The sequence below is a fragment of the Chiloscyllium plagiosum genome, chromosome 39 (genome assembly GCF_004010195.1).
Source record: "Chiloscyllium plagiosum isolate BGI_BamShark_2017 chromosome 39, ASM401019v2, whole genome shotgun sequence".
Lineage (NCBI taxonomy): Eukaryota > Metazoa > Chordata > Chondrichthyes > Orectolobiformes > Hemiscylliidae > Chiloscyllium > Chiloscyllium plagiosum.
In genome coordinates this window covers 17838637-17856770 of record NC_057748.1, presented here as the reverse complement: position 1 = coordinate 17856770, position 18134 = coordinate 17838637, and the positions used below count along the sequence as shown (strand labels likewise).

Genomic DNA, 18134 nt, shown 5'->3' with positions numbered 1-18134 from the left:
AGCAAATGTAATTAACCATCTGATGAAAGGTTATCATCCTGAAATGTTATATCTCAATGCCAGAACTGATAAATCTTATCCAAGTGCTTGGCATCTTTTTCAGCACCACTTAATCAAATCGACTACCAAGCGGTGATTTCCTTGGTTAACATTTATCTCTCAGCCAACCTCACAAAAACAGACGATCTGGCCATCCATCATCACTTGGCTGCTGGTGAGAGCTTGCTGTGTCCAAATTGACTGGGATGTAGATTTTCTTTGCTTAATTTGGAAATACGGTGAAGACAAGAATTGTTTATTTGACAAAAAATAACCTTTCGATTACGTGGACTGGAAGAGGTGATTGAAACGTTCTGATGCAAAGAATGAGCTGGGGGATGTGAATTGGTACAACATAGTCAAGTGTCAACATGTGTGTGGAAGGTTATGAATAATCACAAAGACTTGCACCATGTGAAAGGAAGACAGAGATTAGGACCTTAGGAGGCATTGCTCTTTTCTGACTGATTCAGTAAAGCAGGAAGCGTGCAGGCGATGCTGGCAATAAAGGCACTGAATAATTATAACGTTGAAATATCATGAACTGATCCAAAATTTGTAATTTTAATTCAGAAAAAAAAACTGGATGCAGTTGAAGGAAGGACTGATTGTAAAAGGGGTGAGTTGAAATTGTAAGCGTGGAAATTTATTTTTGTGAGGAAAGGTATCATTTCAAGTTGGTTGCCGTTGGAAATAGTTGTGAATGTTTTATATATTTTTCTCATCATTTAGCTAAACTCGGGGGTTGTCTTTTTTTTGAAAGAAATTATTTCGAGGTGGTCTCGGGATCCACTTGTATGGAGATTCCTGTCTTCGGTTTCGGTTTCTCCCTCTTTTGATCCGCTTCACGTGGTCCCCGGGACTCGCTTACATCGCAGCCGGGGGAACGTGTCGGAAGGCCGGGGAGCGATCTGCCCAAGACCGAGGCTCCGATGTGTGCAGTAGGCCTCGGCTGTGAAAATGTTTGTATGTTTTGGAGGGAGAATAGTGAATTGAAACAACTTATAAAGTTCACGTTCATATAAAATAGTTGGGCATGATATTTTGTTAGCATCTTTGACAAGAGTTGCTCCCTTCATCTAAACTGACCCCAAATAATGTTCTTTCAGTCTCAGTTGTTTTTGTCCTGCTTTAAGATGGTGACTTGTCTTTTTGCCTTCACTTTTAAATTCCATCTGGTTCAGTTGCATTTGTGATCAAGGCCTTGGCAGCGACAGTCACAGAAGAATAAAAGGAAACTATTGTATGTCACTGCACGATGGTCCTGAGCTGAATGAGTGCAATTTGTTGGTGTCCAGAGAATATGTGAAAGCAAAAATGCTGCGTATGCTGCAAATGCAGGAGAAATTCGAAAGAGTCCAGTCAAACTCGACATGTTGACTGTTTCCATAGATGCTACCAGAACCCCGAGGTTCTCCAACATCTTCTCTACTCGTTCCAAATGATATGTTCCTGCTAACGATGACTTTTTTTTATTTTGGACCAATTTGCACATCCCTACTTTGTTTTCATGGAGAAATCCAGTTTGGAGATGCAAGCCCACTTAATTCAGTGGCCTCGAGCAAATTGTCTTGACATAGTGTGAAGGCAGATAGTAGCATCGTGGTGCTGCTACTGGACTAGTAATCCAGAGGCCTAGAGTTATGTTCTGGTAACACAGGTCGAAGTCCTACCCTCCAACTATGGTCAGCTAATGAAATTTAAATTCTATTATGAGAGGAACTGATGTAAAAATGAAGAGGTTATGCTTCAGTTTTGTGGGGTATAGGTGAGACCACAACTTGAGAGTTATAGAGGTCTATAGGAGAAAAAAATCCTTTGGTTCACCAGGTCTATTCCGATGACAAACAAATACCTAACCATTCTAATCTCATTTTCCAAGACTTGATTCACAGCTTTGTAGATTTTGGCATCACAAGAGCAAGTCGAAATACTAGTTCAAAGTTAGGAGAGTTTCTGCCTTTACCACTAAGGGTTCCAGATGCCCATCAGCCTTTAGTAGAAAAAATACTTTCATATCCCCTTTAACCTTTTCCTGCTTAAATCTACAACCTCTTGTCATTGATCCCTCCACCAAGGGGAAAGAATGGCTTTTATCTATCTTATCTATACCCTTCATAATTTTATATATCTCAAGCATGGTACCCCTCAGTCTCCTGTGCTCCAAGGAAAACAAATCCACTCTTTTCAATCTCCAATCCTTCTGCCACAGGCCTCCAATCTGAATAAGAATCCTCTACCACCATCCTCTGTGTCCTATCAATAAGCCAATTTTGTATCCAATTGGGTAGCTTTCCCTGGATCCCATTTGATCTAATCTTTCTAACTAGACAACTATGCAGAACTTTATCAAAGACTTTGCTAAAGCCCCATATTGACAATGTCTACCGCTCTGCTTTCAGCTATCTTCTTGGTCATCTCTTCGGAAACATCAAGTTAGTGAGAAGTGGTTTTCCATGCACAAAGCCATGCTAATTATCTCTAATCGGTCATTGCCTCTTCAAATACATTTAAAACCTCTCTTACAGAATCCCATCCAACAGTGTACCTACCATTTGACATCAGGCTCACCGGTGTACAGTTCCCTGGATTTTCTTTACTGCCTGTCTTAAATAACAGCACAACATTAGCCACTCTCCAGTCTTTTGGCACTTCACTTGTGGAAATCTTTGATAGAAATATCCTTGCAAGAGGCTCTGCAATCTCTTCTTAGATTCCAACAGTGTTCTGAGATTCACCTGATCAGATCAGATCTACCTTTATGCATTTCAATACCTCCAGCACCTCCACTTCTGTAATACAGACTCTTTCAAGACATCATTATTCATTTCCCCAAGTTCTCTAGCTTCTGTGTCTTTCTCCATGATGAATACTGATGTGAAATATTTGTTTGGTGTCTCATCTTTCTCCTGTGGTTCTACGCATAGATGACCTTTTTGATCTTTCAGGGGCTCTATTCTTTCCCTACTCTTTTGCACTTAATGTATTTGTAGAATCTTAGGATTCTCCCTAACCTTATTTGCTAAAAATGTCTCATGTCCCCTTTTTGCCTACCTGATTTCCCTCCTACATATGCTGTTACTGCCTTTATATTCCTATAGGGATTCACTTGATTCCTAGCTGTCTATACCTGACATATACCTCCTTTTTCTTGACCAGAGCTTCAATATCCCTAGTCATTCAGAATTCTTTATTCAACCAGCCTTGCCCTTGGATCCCATGGCTCTTACCTTTGATATCAGTCTCCATGTGGTGCATTATCAAATTCTTTGCTGAAGTCTAAGTAAAGGGCTTATGGCCGAAAGGTTGACTTTCCTGTTCCTTGAGTGCTGCCTGACCTGCTGTTCTTTTTCCAGCGCCACATTTTTTGACTCTGAAGTCTAAGTAGACCATGTCAAATACCTTGGCCTCATCCAAAGACCTGGTCACCTTTGCGATTTTGGAGAAAATTTGTGGTTCAGGTTGTAAGGTTGCTCGCTGAGCTGGTAGATTTGTTCTCAGACATTTCATCACCATGCTCAGTAACATCATCAGTGAGCCTCCAATGAAGCACTGGTGTTCTGTCCCACTTTCTATTTATGTGTCTTGGTCTGTTGTGGTGGGTGATATCACTTCCGGTTCTTTTTCTGAGAGGTTGGTAAATGGGATCTAAATCGATATGTTTGTTAATGGAGTTCCGGTTTGAATGCCAGGCCTCAAGGAATCTTGTGCATGTCTTTGTTTAGCCTGTCTCAGGGTAGATATATTGTCCCAGTCGAACTGGTGTCCTCTTTGTCTGTGTGTGTATGGATACTAGTGATAGTCGGTCATGTCTTGGTGGCTAGTTGGCGCTCCTGTACCCTGAAAATGTGTTGCTGAAAAAGCGCAGCAGGTCAGGCAGCATCCAGGGAACAGGAGAATCGACGTTTCGGGCATAAGCCCTTCTTCCTCTGGGCTTATGCCCAAAACGTCGATTCTCCTGTTCCCTGGATGCTGCCTGACCTGCTGCGCTTTTCCAGCAACACATTTTCAGCTCTGATCTCCAGCATCTGCAGACCTCACTTGCTCCTGTACCCTGGTCACCTCTTCAAAATATTCAATCAAGTTGGTCAGAGATGACGTCCCCTTGATAAACCTTGTTCTTATTTGAGGAGGGATAGCAATGTGTTGGAGGCAATTCAAAGGAGGTTTACAAAATTACCTGGAATGAGTGGGTTGCCTTATAAAGAAAGATTCACAGGCTGGGCTTGGCTTCAGTGGAGTTTAGAAGAATGAAATTGATGGAAGTCCATAATATCCTGAACAGTTTTGACAAAGTGAACATGGAAGTGATGGTTTCCTCCTATGGCTGAGTCTAGCAATAAAGGTCAATGTTTTAAAGTTAGGAGGTGATGAGAGAGATGAGGAGAATCTTTTTTTTCTGAGGATTGTGTGAATTTGGAACTCTCTGCCTCGGAAGGCAGTGAAGGTGGGGTCTCATGATTAGAAGGCAAGGTGTTTGCTGTCTTTTTTTGGTTTGCCATCTAAAAATATTTGGGGAATTTTGTCAGTGGTGACCATTAGAAATCGACCTAAATTGACCCTGTTTATCTTACCCGTGTAGGCTTGAACGTCTTATGGTGGCCTTCCATCTAGTAGGATGATGAATTGCATCCTGCTGGTCAACTCTAGCATGTCTCCTGTGTTATATTCATATTCTGCAATGAGAATAAAGTATTATCCCATGGAGACCCCGGGTTGTCCAAACACCAGGGTGCCCCTCTCATTTTCTCGACCTGAATCTATAGATATGCAGAGCGTTACGGACGGCGCTGGCTTGGATGCAGGAATTGCTGGAAAGATAACAGTTAGGTAAAAGTCACCATGATTTAGATTAGATTACATTACAGTGTGGAAACAGGCCCTTTGGCCCAACAAGTCCACACCGACGCGCAACCCACCCATACTCCTACGTTTACCCCTTACCTAACACTACGGGCAATTTAGCATGGCCAATTCACCTGACCTACACATCTTTGGACTGTGGGAGGAAACCGGAGCACCCGGAGGAAACCCACGCAGACACAGGGAGAATGTGCAAACTCCACACAGTCAGTCGCCTGAGGCGGGAATTGAACCCGGGTCTCTGGCACTGTGAGGCAGCAGTGCTAACCACTGTGCCACCGTGCCGTGCACCTTTGGGTGCCACTCTGGATTATTTTGTCCTCATTTACTCCATTAGCCTTCATCTTTGTCTCAAGGTAGCCATAAAGTGGAGGAGCTATTTGACTTCAGCTGGGAGTTTGCTACATGCTTATCAGGATATATCCATGTGAAGGTGACTCTGTGCACTACATGTGTGTAGGTCAAACCTTCCAGGTTCCTCAGAAAGTTTAGCCTGTAGCTGTGAGAGACCCGCTTTCCATGTAACACCACAAGGAGGAGCAGGTGAGGACATACCAACAGACGGCCGATGTACTGACATGGAGAGGCCTGTGTACTCAGCTTGCTTTTGTCACTTTGCTGCTCGTGGTGTCCGCTGAAAATGAGAAGCAAACTTGTGTAATAAAACAGATAGAAGGTTACTGGGCCCGAAACTTTAACTGTGATTTCTCTGCACAGATGCTGCCATGCCTGCTGAGCTTTTCCAGCAATTTCTGTTTTTATTTCTGATTTCCACGATCTGCAGTTCTTTAGATTTTTATTTACTCTGTTCCAGGAGTTCTATATGAAACGAAATTAAAGAGAAGAACAATCTCCATCTAGTGGTTGTTGTATATAGACCAGGTTCATTTTCCTGACTTTCTGATGACTTGCAGTTTGGCGTAAGGGAAACAACTTTGCCCTGCCCTCTCTGTCCGCCATAGAGCTGTTTCCCCTCTGTCATAGTCCAGAAACAGTAAAAGCTTACATAACACTATATAAAATGTTTAGAAGCCATTTGGCACAACAGTTCCACACAGACCTCTCCATAACTCATTTCATCTTATTTTGTCTTCAAAACCTTTTGAACAAAGAGATTTTCTTCTAAATTCCTTATTTGATTAATTAACAATTTTAAAAAAATATGCCATCCAGTTCTGAAGAAGGTTCAGTTGACCTGAAACATTAACTTTGTTTTCTCTCCACAAATGCTGCCAGACCTGCTGAGTTTCATTAGCAATTTCTGTCTTTGTTTCAGGTTCCAGCTTCTGTAGTGCTTTGTTTTATTTGTATGTCCCCTTTGCTTTGGATTCACTCATGTGCCACAGTGTCATCTCTGAGTCTATCCTGTGGAATCTTGTCGTAACTTTAAAGGCCTCCATTAGGTACACTTTATTTTTCTCTAGGAAGGAGGCAACATGTTTTAAAAATATTTTATAAGCTTTTCATTTGTTCACCTGACTTCCTCACTATGTTGGATAGTCTAACCCCCCCCCTCCCCAATTATGCCACATTTTTGATTGAGTCTATTATTGTCACACGTACCTAGGTACAGTGAAAAGTTTTGTTTTGCATGCAGTACTGGCAGATCATACTATACAAAGTGTGTTAAGGAAATAGAACAGAGCGAGGAATGCAATGTTATGGCTTCAGAGAACGTGCACAAAGAGCGAGATTAACATTAAATTTAAAATTTGAGAGGTCCATTCAGAAATCTGATAACAGGAAGAAGCAGATCTTGAATCTGTTGCTACAGTGTCAATGCTATCACTTTAAGAGGTTATTTTAGTCTTTTCTTTTGAAGAGAGGCTGTAAGGCAAACTGGCTACTGAAGCCTTCTTGAATAAACACCTCTGGACGCCTTTGGTTTTTTTTTAAACAGCCTTAATGGGTGTGGCCAGCTCTCACAGATCCAGATTTCTGGGTTTTGATTTGTTTATCAGTGGCTAATTTGGGTCTCGAAAGAGTTGGAAGCTTCAGTGAATGTCTGCTGGCTGATGCACTCTCTGAATTTACTCTTGATGTGTTTTCCTCCTGGATTGGAGAACTGCGTGTGAGAATCTGTGTCTGAATTTTCCTTTTTGCCAAGGGGTGTGTTTATGGAATGTTACTATCTTGGAACAGTTAATTAATATTGGTTACTGTATCTAATGTTTTGTTAAGTTTTCCAATAGAGTTAAGTTATTCTCGGTTCTTCTTTCTTTTGTTGTATTTTAGCCATAGTGTTTAAGTAAATTGTGCTTTGCTTGATGTTGAGTAGTTTGACCGGTCACCATTGCATCTGGAACAGACACTTTACATTTGCCTTTGAAATAAGCAAAAGTTAGGGTCTAGGCTATCTCCTCAAATAATTTTGAGGGGGTCTGGTCTGGTCCATGACAGTATGTGTGTTAAGCTTTTGTATCTTCTGCCCGACAGAAGAGGTTGGAAGAGATTATAACCGGGGTGGGAGGGGTCTCTGACGTTGGCTGTCTTTCTGAGGTGGAAGTGAGGACTGCAGATGCTGGAGATCAGAGCTGAAATTGTGTTGCTGGAAAAGCGCAGCAGGTCAGGCAGCATCCAAGGAGCAGGAGAATTGACGTTTCGGGCATGAGCCCTTCTTCAGGGCTCCTGAAGACATTCCTGAAGAAGGGCTCATGCCTGAAACGTCAATTCTCCTGCTTCTTGGATGCTGCCTGATCAGCTGCGCTTTTGCAGCAACACATTTTCAGCTCTGTCTTTCTGAGGCAGCAGGAAGTATAGATGGAGTCAGTGAATGGAAGGCTGGTTTTCATGACTCTGTGGTCTCTTATGACCTTGAGAAGAGCAGTTGCCATACCAAGCCATGATGCGTCCAGATAAAATGCTTTCCATGGTGTTGGAGCAGCAGTGATTTGATCAAGGTCTTCAGAATTTTGAGAAGCTTTACTTGAGGACAGAAGATGAAACTATTTTGAATGATAGATGGGTCTGTGTAAGCTGATTTATGGTTATTGGCAAATTAGGTCTTCTTTAACAACAAGTTGCTGTGATCTGGAATGCAACGCCTGGAAGCATGAAGGAAAAGGTTTTGAGAAGTAATTTGCATGATAAAAGTCCAGGAGAATGGGGCTACTTAGATAGTTCTTGCAAAGACCCTTCCTTCCAGCTACCAACCAGATTCATTCCTCCCAAGAACCAAACAGGCCTTACCCACCACCTGTGTTCACCCATCACTACCTCACCATTCTGCCCCTCTCCCCACCCAAAATCCTCACACACCCCCCCTCCCCTGAAGAAGAATTATACACGAAATGTTGCCTTATCCATCTCCTGATTGCTGCCTGGCTTGCTGTGTTCTTCCAGCCTCCTGCTTGTCAAATTGCAAAGAACTGACACGTAATGGGCCAAGTGGCCTAATTCTTAATTTACAATTTCAACTCAGTAATTCTCCTTATGAGAAAAATCAAATGCATTGTGCTATCCCTGTTAACAAGCTAAATAGTTTCTCTTCAGTAATTTTCCTGATGCTTCCTGTACCTTAAAACGGTCATATCACCTTTGTGATTATTTGTTTACCTCAAACATCTCCAGAAAGAACTTTTTGCAGACCTTTCTGCTAATATAGTCATAGTTGGTATCCTCCATCAGAAATGTTATTGTGAACATGCTAAATGGTCCTCGTGACAAGACAGCATAAACGGAACTGTGAAAGGACAGTATTGTCAGGAATACTAACTTGATTGGTACATTGAGAGATCAATATATAAGATTGTGTAGAGGGTCTTGTGGTACAGGAGTAATGTCCTACCTTGGGCCCAGGTTCAAGTCTCGCCTCTGAACAGGTTGACCAGTAACATCTCTGAGGTTAGGCAATGTGACTAGGGTGAAGACTATGAGGTTCTTTCCTGTTGCCTTCCTCATGTATTTAACTGAGCCATGAGTCCCCCTTCCCAACAGAAGCCCCAGCTGTAAGCATCTAGTATCCCTCGAGGTTCCATCTCTTCTGTCATCCCGACCAGTGATTTGCTTGTTCTACCAACAGCTGCTCGAGAGACGCAGGCACAATAAACTAGGCTGACGCTCCCAGTGCAATACTCAGGGTGTACTGCACAATCCGAAGTAGAGTCTTTTGGATGAGAATTTAAACTAAAATGCCATCTGCCTTCCAAGGTGGATGTAAAAGATCCCATTGCACTGTTTTGGAGAAAAGAAAGTTGGCGCCATAGAACGATAACAGCACAGAAGTAAGTCATTCAGCAGACGACCCTATGGCAGCTCTCACACGAAGTGTGATTTACATATATTGCAAAATTGCTGTTTTCTGTTGTACCTCCTCATCTTTCTTTATTGTTTGCAGTGTTATGTGCCCTGCACAATGACCATAATTTTATTTTGAAGAAGTTAACGTTGTTGGTTGACTCTGTTAGTTTGATTAAGAAATTTCTGGGTTCAATGTTCATATTAAAAGGTTTCAGCTCAAACTGTAAACTATTGCTCCAACAGATGGAATACTGTATTGCTGGCGAGAGTGCTGTCCAATGTCTTTGTCAGGTCATGTCGAACTGTGGCCTACCTGCCTGTGGTGTTACAGCAAAGAGGAGTAGCAGTCAGTCTTGCCAGCAGTATCACCGTGGAGCAAAAGTGTGGAATTCTGTCCAAAAGCAGTGCTTTTGCAGGACCTTCATCACATCGACTGAAGTGATTTACCAAGACTGTGTGGAGGGCAGTTGGAAAGGGCAGTCAATGCCAGTCTTCTCAATCATGCCAACATATTGCAAATGGATTAATAAATGAAAACCATCTCCTTGTAGTACCTGCTGAGCACAAAATTGCTGCAGTCATGTTCCCATATATCAATAATCACTGCCCTCCAAGCTAGTTGATGTGAAGCACTTTGTGATATCTCAAACTGTGAGACTGAGTTCTAAATATAAATGTGGGTCTTTTATTTATGCAGTGTTCCTTCTATAACAGTAGTTCTTTCTCTTTCCAGGCAGTGACTGATAGTACTATCTGCAGCTGTTAACATGTCAAGTACCTCACCCGGAAGGCAGAAACGCAAGGAGGAAATTCAGAAAGGCCTACATTTTATTCAGTAAGTAAGCCAAACAAGACCTCTTTCCTATAAGAGTAAAGCATTAGCATTAGCATTCTTGGATGACAAAGACAGGGTTTAGCCGGTTAGTACCTCATGAAAGATTCTCAATTAAATTCCTGCCATGAGTTAACTCATTTTACTTTGGGTCGTACGTTGATCACAGAACCACTAGGTGGTGAAGGAGGAAAAGAAATCAGTCAATGTGATCACAATTGAGTGAACCTCTCCTGGAGAGTAAATCCACTGAGATAAGATGAAGATATGACTTTACTACCTTGTGATTTCTTTATTGCTGCATATTCTGTTAACAATCAGTGTCCCAGTAATTATTAAGAACAGAAGGAAGAATTTGTAAAATCTCTGAATTGCTCCATTACGAAAGATTTGACCCTTGCTAAAATGTGGACTGCATGAGAGGCCAGCTGTCTTCATCCAAGTGAGTTTTCTTCTGGAGTGTTGGAGATAGTGCGTGATGGTAGCTTATTTACACAGCAACTGGGATGGGCTCCATATGGGCCTGAGTCTGATCCTCTCTTTTTGTGACACTGATCCAAATGTCACTTCCATCATTTGTTACCAAATTGATTTTTAAAAGAATGTTATTATCATCTGGGTGGTCTGCCTCCACAGTACCAAGTCACGTTGCATTTCTGATGAAGGGCTTATGCTGGAGACATCGACTCTCCTGCTCCTCGGATGCTGACTGACCTGCTGTGCTTTTCCAGCACCACACTTTTCAACTCTGACTTGCCAGCATCTGCACTCCTCACTTTCTCCACATTGCATCTCCTCTGTTATGGACCAGGCCAGAACCCCTGAAAGCCTTTTAAGACAGCCTAGACCCTAACTTTGCTAGTTGTTTTAATCAGGTGTCTAACAGATATTCCAGGAGTGATGCAGCTGGCCCAACCACTTAGCTTTAAACAAAACAGAATTTATTTGCAATTTATTATCGAATGAAACACAAACAAAAGAGAACAGAATACAGAATAACAACCTATCCGAAAACCCAACAGATTATCCCAACTTAATGATGCTGTTCCAAAGACTTGCAACAATCTCCATAAACACCCTTTGGCAAAAAAAACTTCAAACACAGAGTCTTACAGGAGAGATGTCAGAGAGAGAGGGAGGATCAGCATGGGCCTGTTTCTTTGGGTTCAGCAGCTTCAAACTCTGGACTGCTTTCAGTGAATAGCCAGACTGCTCAAACCAAACCAGAGAAAAGCTGAGCTGGGAGAACTGGCTGCTCCCCTTTCATTATACAAGAGTTTGTTTTAAAATTTGAAGGCCTTTTTCCTGAGGCTGTATCAGTTAGTTATAATCAAGTTGACCTTAAAACCTTTCAAACCTAGGCCTTTTGGAATCGCTGCTTTTACAACCTCACTGGAAAAAAAAAGCCAAGGACAGCATAACCTTGTTAAAGGAACAGCATCGTTACATCTCTGATTATCTAACTCTCCAGAAACTAAGGATGAACCCTAAGATCTTTGTGTCTGCAGGTTGCAGTCTCACATCACTCAGTGAAGAAGCCCTCTGAATTATTCCATTTAGCCTCCACTATCAGACAACTGTATCTTTGGATCCAACCACAAGATTTTTTCTCCCTTCTCTTATTTTTATAGAGTCATAAATTCCAATGCTTTTCATTACTTTCCTTGCATTATTCCTTTTCTTAGCTCCCTGAAATAAGTGCACAGAGGCCAGTCTCTCGTCACCAAGTCACCCTTTATTTAGATGTGCAGTGGCTGTGACCAGCCAGTTTAAAGCCAGTCCCTCGACTGAGGAGACTTTCTGAATCTCCTGTCTGTCAGCCAGGGCTCCCTGATTGGTTCAGATTAACAACCCCAAACAAGGATCTCATAGTCAATGAGAGCCACCTGGCTCAGATTCCAATTACTACAATTGGAATTAGGTTCTGGGTGGGAAGGTGAAAGGTCGATGCTCCCACCCTGCCCCTGATTGAGACCCTTAAGTGGTCAATTAAGGGTCTCTTATGGCTGGGGTCACTTGATCAAAGCAGTCTATGCCTGACCAAGGGACTTGACTGACGTGGTGGATTAGGGGTGTTGCCTGTTGGGAGCCACGTCTCAGCCCTTTGCCCTGATTCTGGTGTTGCTCTCCTTGAAACAGGGAATCCAAGAAACACACGCACGCACACCCCCCCCCATCCCCAACCAACACAACAGCCATAGCCTCCTGCACTGCTGAGTGTGAATGCTACCAGTTTCCAAATGGCCTTGCTTCGCAGATAGCTCTCTCATTAGCTGCCTGCTGGGATTCCTATCATCTCAACAAGATTGCACTATTTGTCTCAGCAACTGAACCAAACAGGTGCGCTGCGATGCGATGTCGGCCTGGCTTTCTGAAAGTGCAGACAGACCAAGCAAGCTCTCCACGTATTTGTTACTGATGCAGTACTCCTGCTCGTCACATTTCTGTGCGGCTACGTTGTTGCTGAACCATCCAACTCCCTGGTGATACTTTAAAGTGGAGCCATAGGTGGGAAGAACATCCATTTGAAATTGATTGTCTTTGTCTAATATAACGGCAGTTTTCAAATATGAAATCGGCAGCTTGTGACTGAATGTGACCAGGCAGAGTGCAAAGTTGGAAATTTGCTAAGTGAGGGAATTTTAAGGGTTAATTGCGTTCTGAAATCTAGCCTCATTTGCATTTAGCATTTCACTAATAATTTACCAAAATAATTTTTCAAAAGGAGCTGTAACAATAAGGCCAGCGGCTACAAAGACCAATGTTATAAGTGCATTTGCACTCTAGCTCCTACTTTCTCTTCGGAGACTCTTCCAATTCTGGCCTTCCTTGGTCACCAGAAGGTGCCCAGGTCCGAAGGACTGGAATTCTCTCTATTAGTCCCTCTACTTCTCTTCGTTCCTTTTAAGATGCTCTTTAAAAGCTGCCTCTTCAATCAGTCTTTGTAACATCTACCGTAATACCTCCAGATTTGATTCAGTGTCACACCTTGTTCAGCAGCACATTGGCCATTTCACAGTGTGCCGTTCTGATAATTGCTGCAGCTAAGAAATCTCACTAATAGCTTTCCATATTTTCTGCTTCCCACCAGATCTCCCTTGCCTTATCCAGGAAGTCAAGATGAATATGAGGTACAAGTAATTGCTGCTTTCTTGGCATTTTTTTTGTTTAATTTATTATTTCTTTCACCCCCCTCCCCCCCCAGTGAAGGCAAACCAAAGCACTTCTCCTATTGGGAAATATAACCCCCCCCTTTCTCAGCTGCTGAGTGAATGAGATGGTGTGTTACTGACAAGTTTGCCTATTGTGGAGGTTAGCACTGCTGCCTCATAGCACCAGGGATGCAGGTTTCAGCCTCAGGCGACTGTCTGTGTGGAGGTTACACATTCTTCCCGTGTCTGTGCATGTTTCCTCCAGGTTTTCCAGTTTCCTCCCACAGTCCAAAGATGTGCAGGGTAGGGTGGATTGGCTATGTTAAATTGCCCATAGTTTCAAAGGATGTGCAGGTTAGGTGGATTAGCCATGGGAAATGCATTGTTACAGGGATAGGGTAGGGAGGTGGGTCTGTGTGGGATGCTCTTCGAAGGGTTGGTGTAGACTTGATGGGCCAAATGGCCTGCTTCCAATCTGTTGGGATTCAATGATAAGGATATAAGAAATTAATAAATATTAATATTAATACTTCTTTATTGGAAGTCAGGAGGGGCTACAATACTATACTAACCAAATGTGAAGATTATGAAGGGTGAATTTTTAATATACAATTTTCTTTTTCTCCATGAGTCCAGACGTTTCTGCACCAGCTGGTTAAAAACTTGCTGGAGGAAGGTAACGGGCTGTACAGAGAAAATGATTATAAACTGGCCCTGGCCCAGTACATAGAAGCCTTGAACGTAGCGCAGTATGCAGAATCCGATGAGGTGGTAATCTCGCAGCGTCTGCTCGAGAAACTGTATGTTAATCGAGCTGCCTGCTACTTCAGTATGGTGAGTATTTATAAATTTTTTAAAAGTGTATTAGTACTTTCAGGGTAAAAATATACACTTGTCACTTTCATGATGATCTAGCCAGTATTTATTTCTTGATCAGTAACAGTAAAAACATGTTATCTGGTTGTGATTTGTGGAATCTTACTGTGCACAAAAATTGTTTCCCAACATTACAAGAGTGACTAATGATACTTTGCAAGTGCTTCATTGTCTGTGAAACAAGTCAAAAATTGAGAACAGTCTGTCTTGATTGTGTCTGTGAATTTGCACAGTGATGGATTTGTTACAAATTTTTTCCATTTTGTGACATGTTGTTATCAATGGTGAAATATGCTGGATACCTTCAATTCTGTGACTCATTATTGTTCAGTTGCCCCTGTTTATATCCCAAGTGGAATCACTACACATACACCAGTGATCCACAGCAGTTGCAGATTCATAACCACTTATTCTGGCTTGGGGGCCTGTGCTCATGGTGGAGACTGGTAAGGGCATGAGGACTTTTAAAATAGGATAGAATAGCCTTTACTGTTATGTGCGCTCGAATGAATGAAGTGAAAAGTTTGTAATGTTGCAGCTTTGGTGCCATCTTAGGGACTGGGTACCTAGCTACAGACACTTCAAGTGTTTGATACAGAATTGAAAGAGTAAAAAAAATGTTTAGCATAGGAATACAAAGTTTTAAAAAGTACTCGACTTGCTCAAAGTCCGGATTAACAATAAAAGTATCTTTAAGTTTAAGAAGTTAAAGTTGGTATGAGGGAGAAGAAAAAATGCAGAAGAAAAGGAAAAAAGAAAGGAAAAGGAACTGGCGAAACAGAGGAGCTGTAACAGGAGCGTCCTCCTATGCCGCCATCTTGCTTCAACTTTTAATGAACCAACATTAGTTACAACCAACTGTCGGTCTTTATAAGTGGGTCAAGAGACTCTTAGTGGTTGAAGTATTACCTGGACTAGTATCTGTAGAACCCCAAGTCCACAAAGTCTCAGCACCTTCAGAAACTAGGGGAGAATTGAAATGAAAAGGTGACCTGTATCCTTTTAAGACAGACAGTAAAGGAGAAACAAGAATCTGTATGGTGATGACGTTTTGCTGTTATTGCAGGGTGTGTATGAGAAAGCTTTGGAAGACTGTGAGAGCACACTAAAGCTCAATGAAACTAACTACCGGGCACTTTATCGGAAAACACAAGCACTCAATGCGCTAGGAAGGCATAAAGAAGCTTATGAATGCATTGCCAAATGCTCCTTCGCTGTTCCACAGGTGAGTAGATCTGTAGTGCATTGTTGATGCTTCCGCCTGGATGTGAAATATTGAAATCGACAAGGGGAAGGCAGCTCGTTCACTTCTTTCCATTTCTGAAGATCATAATGTCTTTGTACCCATCTCTCAGTTTGAATGTTAAGCAGGAGTTAAAGCAGGTTTTAGTTCCTCCTAACTAACAACTAAGGTGAGTAAGTTGGAACTATCCAAGTCTCTGACTGTACCTCTGATTTGGGGACATTTTTGGAGTGGTCCAGATGCCCGGTATTTGCCCATGGGAAATTTCAACTTCCAGAACACTTCCCAGAGAATGGCTGCAGCAGGCCTTCTGTTGTGCATCTCTCAGCAACAGTCTTTTACTTGATTTTGAAGCTTTGAATCCTGAATCCAAATCATTTATTCAGGTCACAAGCAACAGTGCTTCAAGCAACTGAGCCTGGTCGAAAATTATTTCGCCCCTTCCACTGCAATAGGTGAAAACCTTTAACTCCAACTGCCCTCTGTTTTGTTGTCAGTTCTTACTCCTGCTGCTCCTCATCCCCTAATTCTGATCTGAATGATGAGCTAACTGTGTAGTATATATTTGATTGTCTGCAGAAAGTCTTTATCTTTCATTATCCTTGTATACTTTTTCTGTTCCTTCTTCAAAGGATTCAGACAGCTTTGTCAAGCATAACCTTCTCTCTCTTACTGATGACTAGTTATTATAGTTTTACTCTACTGATGTTTTCTAATACCTCTATAGTGAGCATTCTGATATATTTCTTCCCATTGAAATTAAGCTTACTCATTTATAGTTCCCTGGATATGTTGTATATCACTTTTTGGATATGGGATAAAATGTAGAATTACGATTCTCTTTTGAGAGTTAAGGGATAGACAAGGTGTTGTATCCTCGAGCACACTGCACAAACAGCCTGCTCCAAGGCTCCTCTGATGTTGAGGCTCAGAACAAGCAGCTGATAGTATTCCAGGGACCTGTTTTCTTGTTTTCGCTGCTCAATGTGGGAAGCCTTGTGGCTTCGTTTTAACATTGATCTGGAATTTCAGCATGTGCAGACTTGCCCAAGTGAAATGAGATCTGAGTGGCACTCTAACTTTGAAGCTGTCTCATGCAAATCCCACATTCCCATATAGACGAGTAATGAAAAACAAAGTTTTAAAGCAGTGTGGTCAGGTGGTGATGGAACTAAATTGCACCTAAAATGAAATCTCTTGTACTTAGGGTTGTAGTAATGGTGGACCAGAAAATATCTGTTGAGCCATCCATACACAAGTGAGCACTGGTCCAAATCTATGGGTTTAGAGAAAAACACCTAACATGAAATTCAATTCTGCCCCTGAATTAACTTCAGAGTGTGATTTTTGCTCATCCTTATTTGAAATTGTTTATCGATATGAAACAGTACTGTTTATGTTATTGTTTATTTTATAAACCTCTATTATGTAACTGTGCTGCTCTGTGATGTGTATACTCCAGTCTTTAAGCCAATCTGGTTAGCTAATAATTTTTAAACTCGGAATGAGTGTGTGGTCCTCCTTTGCACCTTATGCAAAGTCTCAGTATCCAGATGAAGGCACCAAAGCTGAGCGGACTATAATAAATGAAATGTAATCTAGATTTTGTGCAGGACAGCACGATGCCTCACAGTGCCAGAGACCTTGGTTCAATTCCACCCGCAGGTGGCGCTCTGTATGGAGTTTTCACCTTCTCCCCGAGTCTGTGTGAGTTTACTCCAGTTGTTCAGGTTTCTTCTCACATTCCAAAGACGTGCAGGTTCAGTGGATTGACCATGCTAAATTTGCCCTTAGTGTCCCGGGATATATGGGCTAGGTGGGTTAGACATGGGAAATCTTTGAGGAGAAAGTGAGGTCTGCAGATGCTGGAGATCAGACATGGGAAATGCAGGGTTACAGGGGTAGGGTCGGTGGGTGGATCTGATTGGGATCTTCTTCGGAGGGTCGGTGTTGGACTCGATGGACTGAATGGCCTATTTCCACATTGTAAGAACTCTATGATCTTTCTGTGACAAACAATATCCTTTGTTTTGTCGTGAATCGTCCTGTAGATTAAACTTGTTTTCATTGAGAGGTGCGGGGGTTAGGTTGATCTTAAATTAAGATAAATGCTCGGCGCAACATCATGGGCCAAAGGGTCTGTATTGTGCCAGACATTTCTATGTTGTATGTTCTGTTAGGTATAGATGTGTGGTATTGATTCTGAGCATGAGAAACAAATGCACTGTATGTGACCTATTCATTTTCTTTAACCAGCTGTCCAGTTCTGTCCCCTGTAGAGGGCATATATATTTAACATTACACCACCTCCTGTGTTCAACTGAATCAAATGTCTTGTGCTGGGTTTGGACCCGTTCCCCAATATGTCAAGATGTCTATCTGGTTAGCATGGACAAGTTGGACCAAAGGGTCTGTTTCCGTGCTGTACATTTCTAAGACTCCTGGAATATTTAAGCGAGATCTACATTCCCAATACTTGCACATAGTTTAGGATTGTCTACCAACTGGCAATCGCTCCACACCACCTACCTGTAGGTCGTTAATGGATAAAGAGCAAACTCCCCATTCCCAATCCAGTGAGGATACAATATTAATGGGAATCTGATCAGATGGAAATCTATTAACCAATGTTGTGAAATAGGAGGCATTGAAGAATAGTTTCTTGTGCTGTATCTTATAACATGTTTTCTGGTCTTACAGGAAGCCACCCTCTTCTGGGTTACTCTCAAACACTAACATGGTACCTTCCTCAAAATATTTAACTGGATGAGTAAAGCATGGCCATCTTTTCTGGAATCTATGTTGAGTGTCTTTGAGGATGCCTTGCTGCTTTTTAAATATATTTTTATATATGGGGTGTGACAAGGCCAGCGCTTATTGTATTGAATTT

At 42.0% G+C, this 18134-nt stretch overlaps 1 protein-coding gene across 2 annotated transcripts in view; it reads left to right on the top strand.

Annotated features, from left to right (window-relative positions):
* The first annotated feature begins 408 nt into the window (after positions 1-408).
* Positions 409-18134, top strand: part of zc3h7bb (zinc finger CCCH-type containing 7Bb) — an 81154-nt gene continuing 63428 nt past the window's right edge. Inside the window, exons 1-5 of one of the 2 annotated variants that reach the window (XM_043679891.1) lie at positions 409-658; positions 9875-9976; positions 13065-13104; positions 13762-13959; positions 15068-15226. In XM_043679891.1, the coding sequence (XP_043535826.1) occupies positions 9909-9976; positions 13065-13104; positions 13762-13959; positions 15068-15226 (465 nt within the window). In that variant the 5' untranslated portion in view covers positions 409-658; positions 9875-9908. Of the gene's footprint in view, positions 659-715; positions 1002-9874; positions 9977-13064; positions 13105-13761; positions 13960-15067; positions 15227-18134 lie in introns of those variants that run through there. The other variant, XM_043679892.1, reaches the window with a different exon arrangement.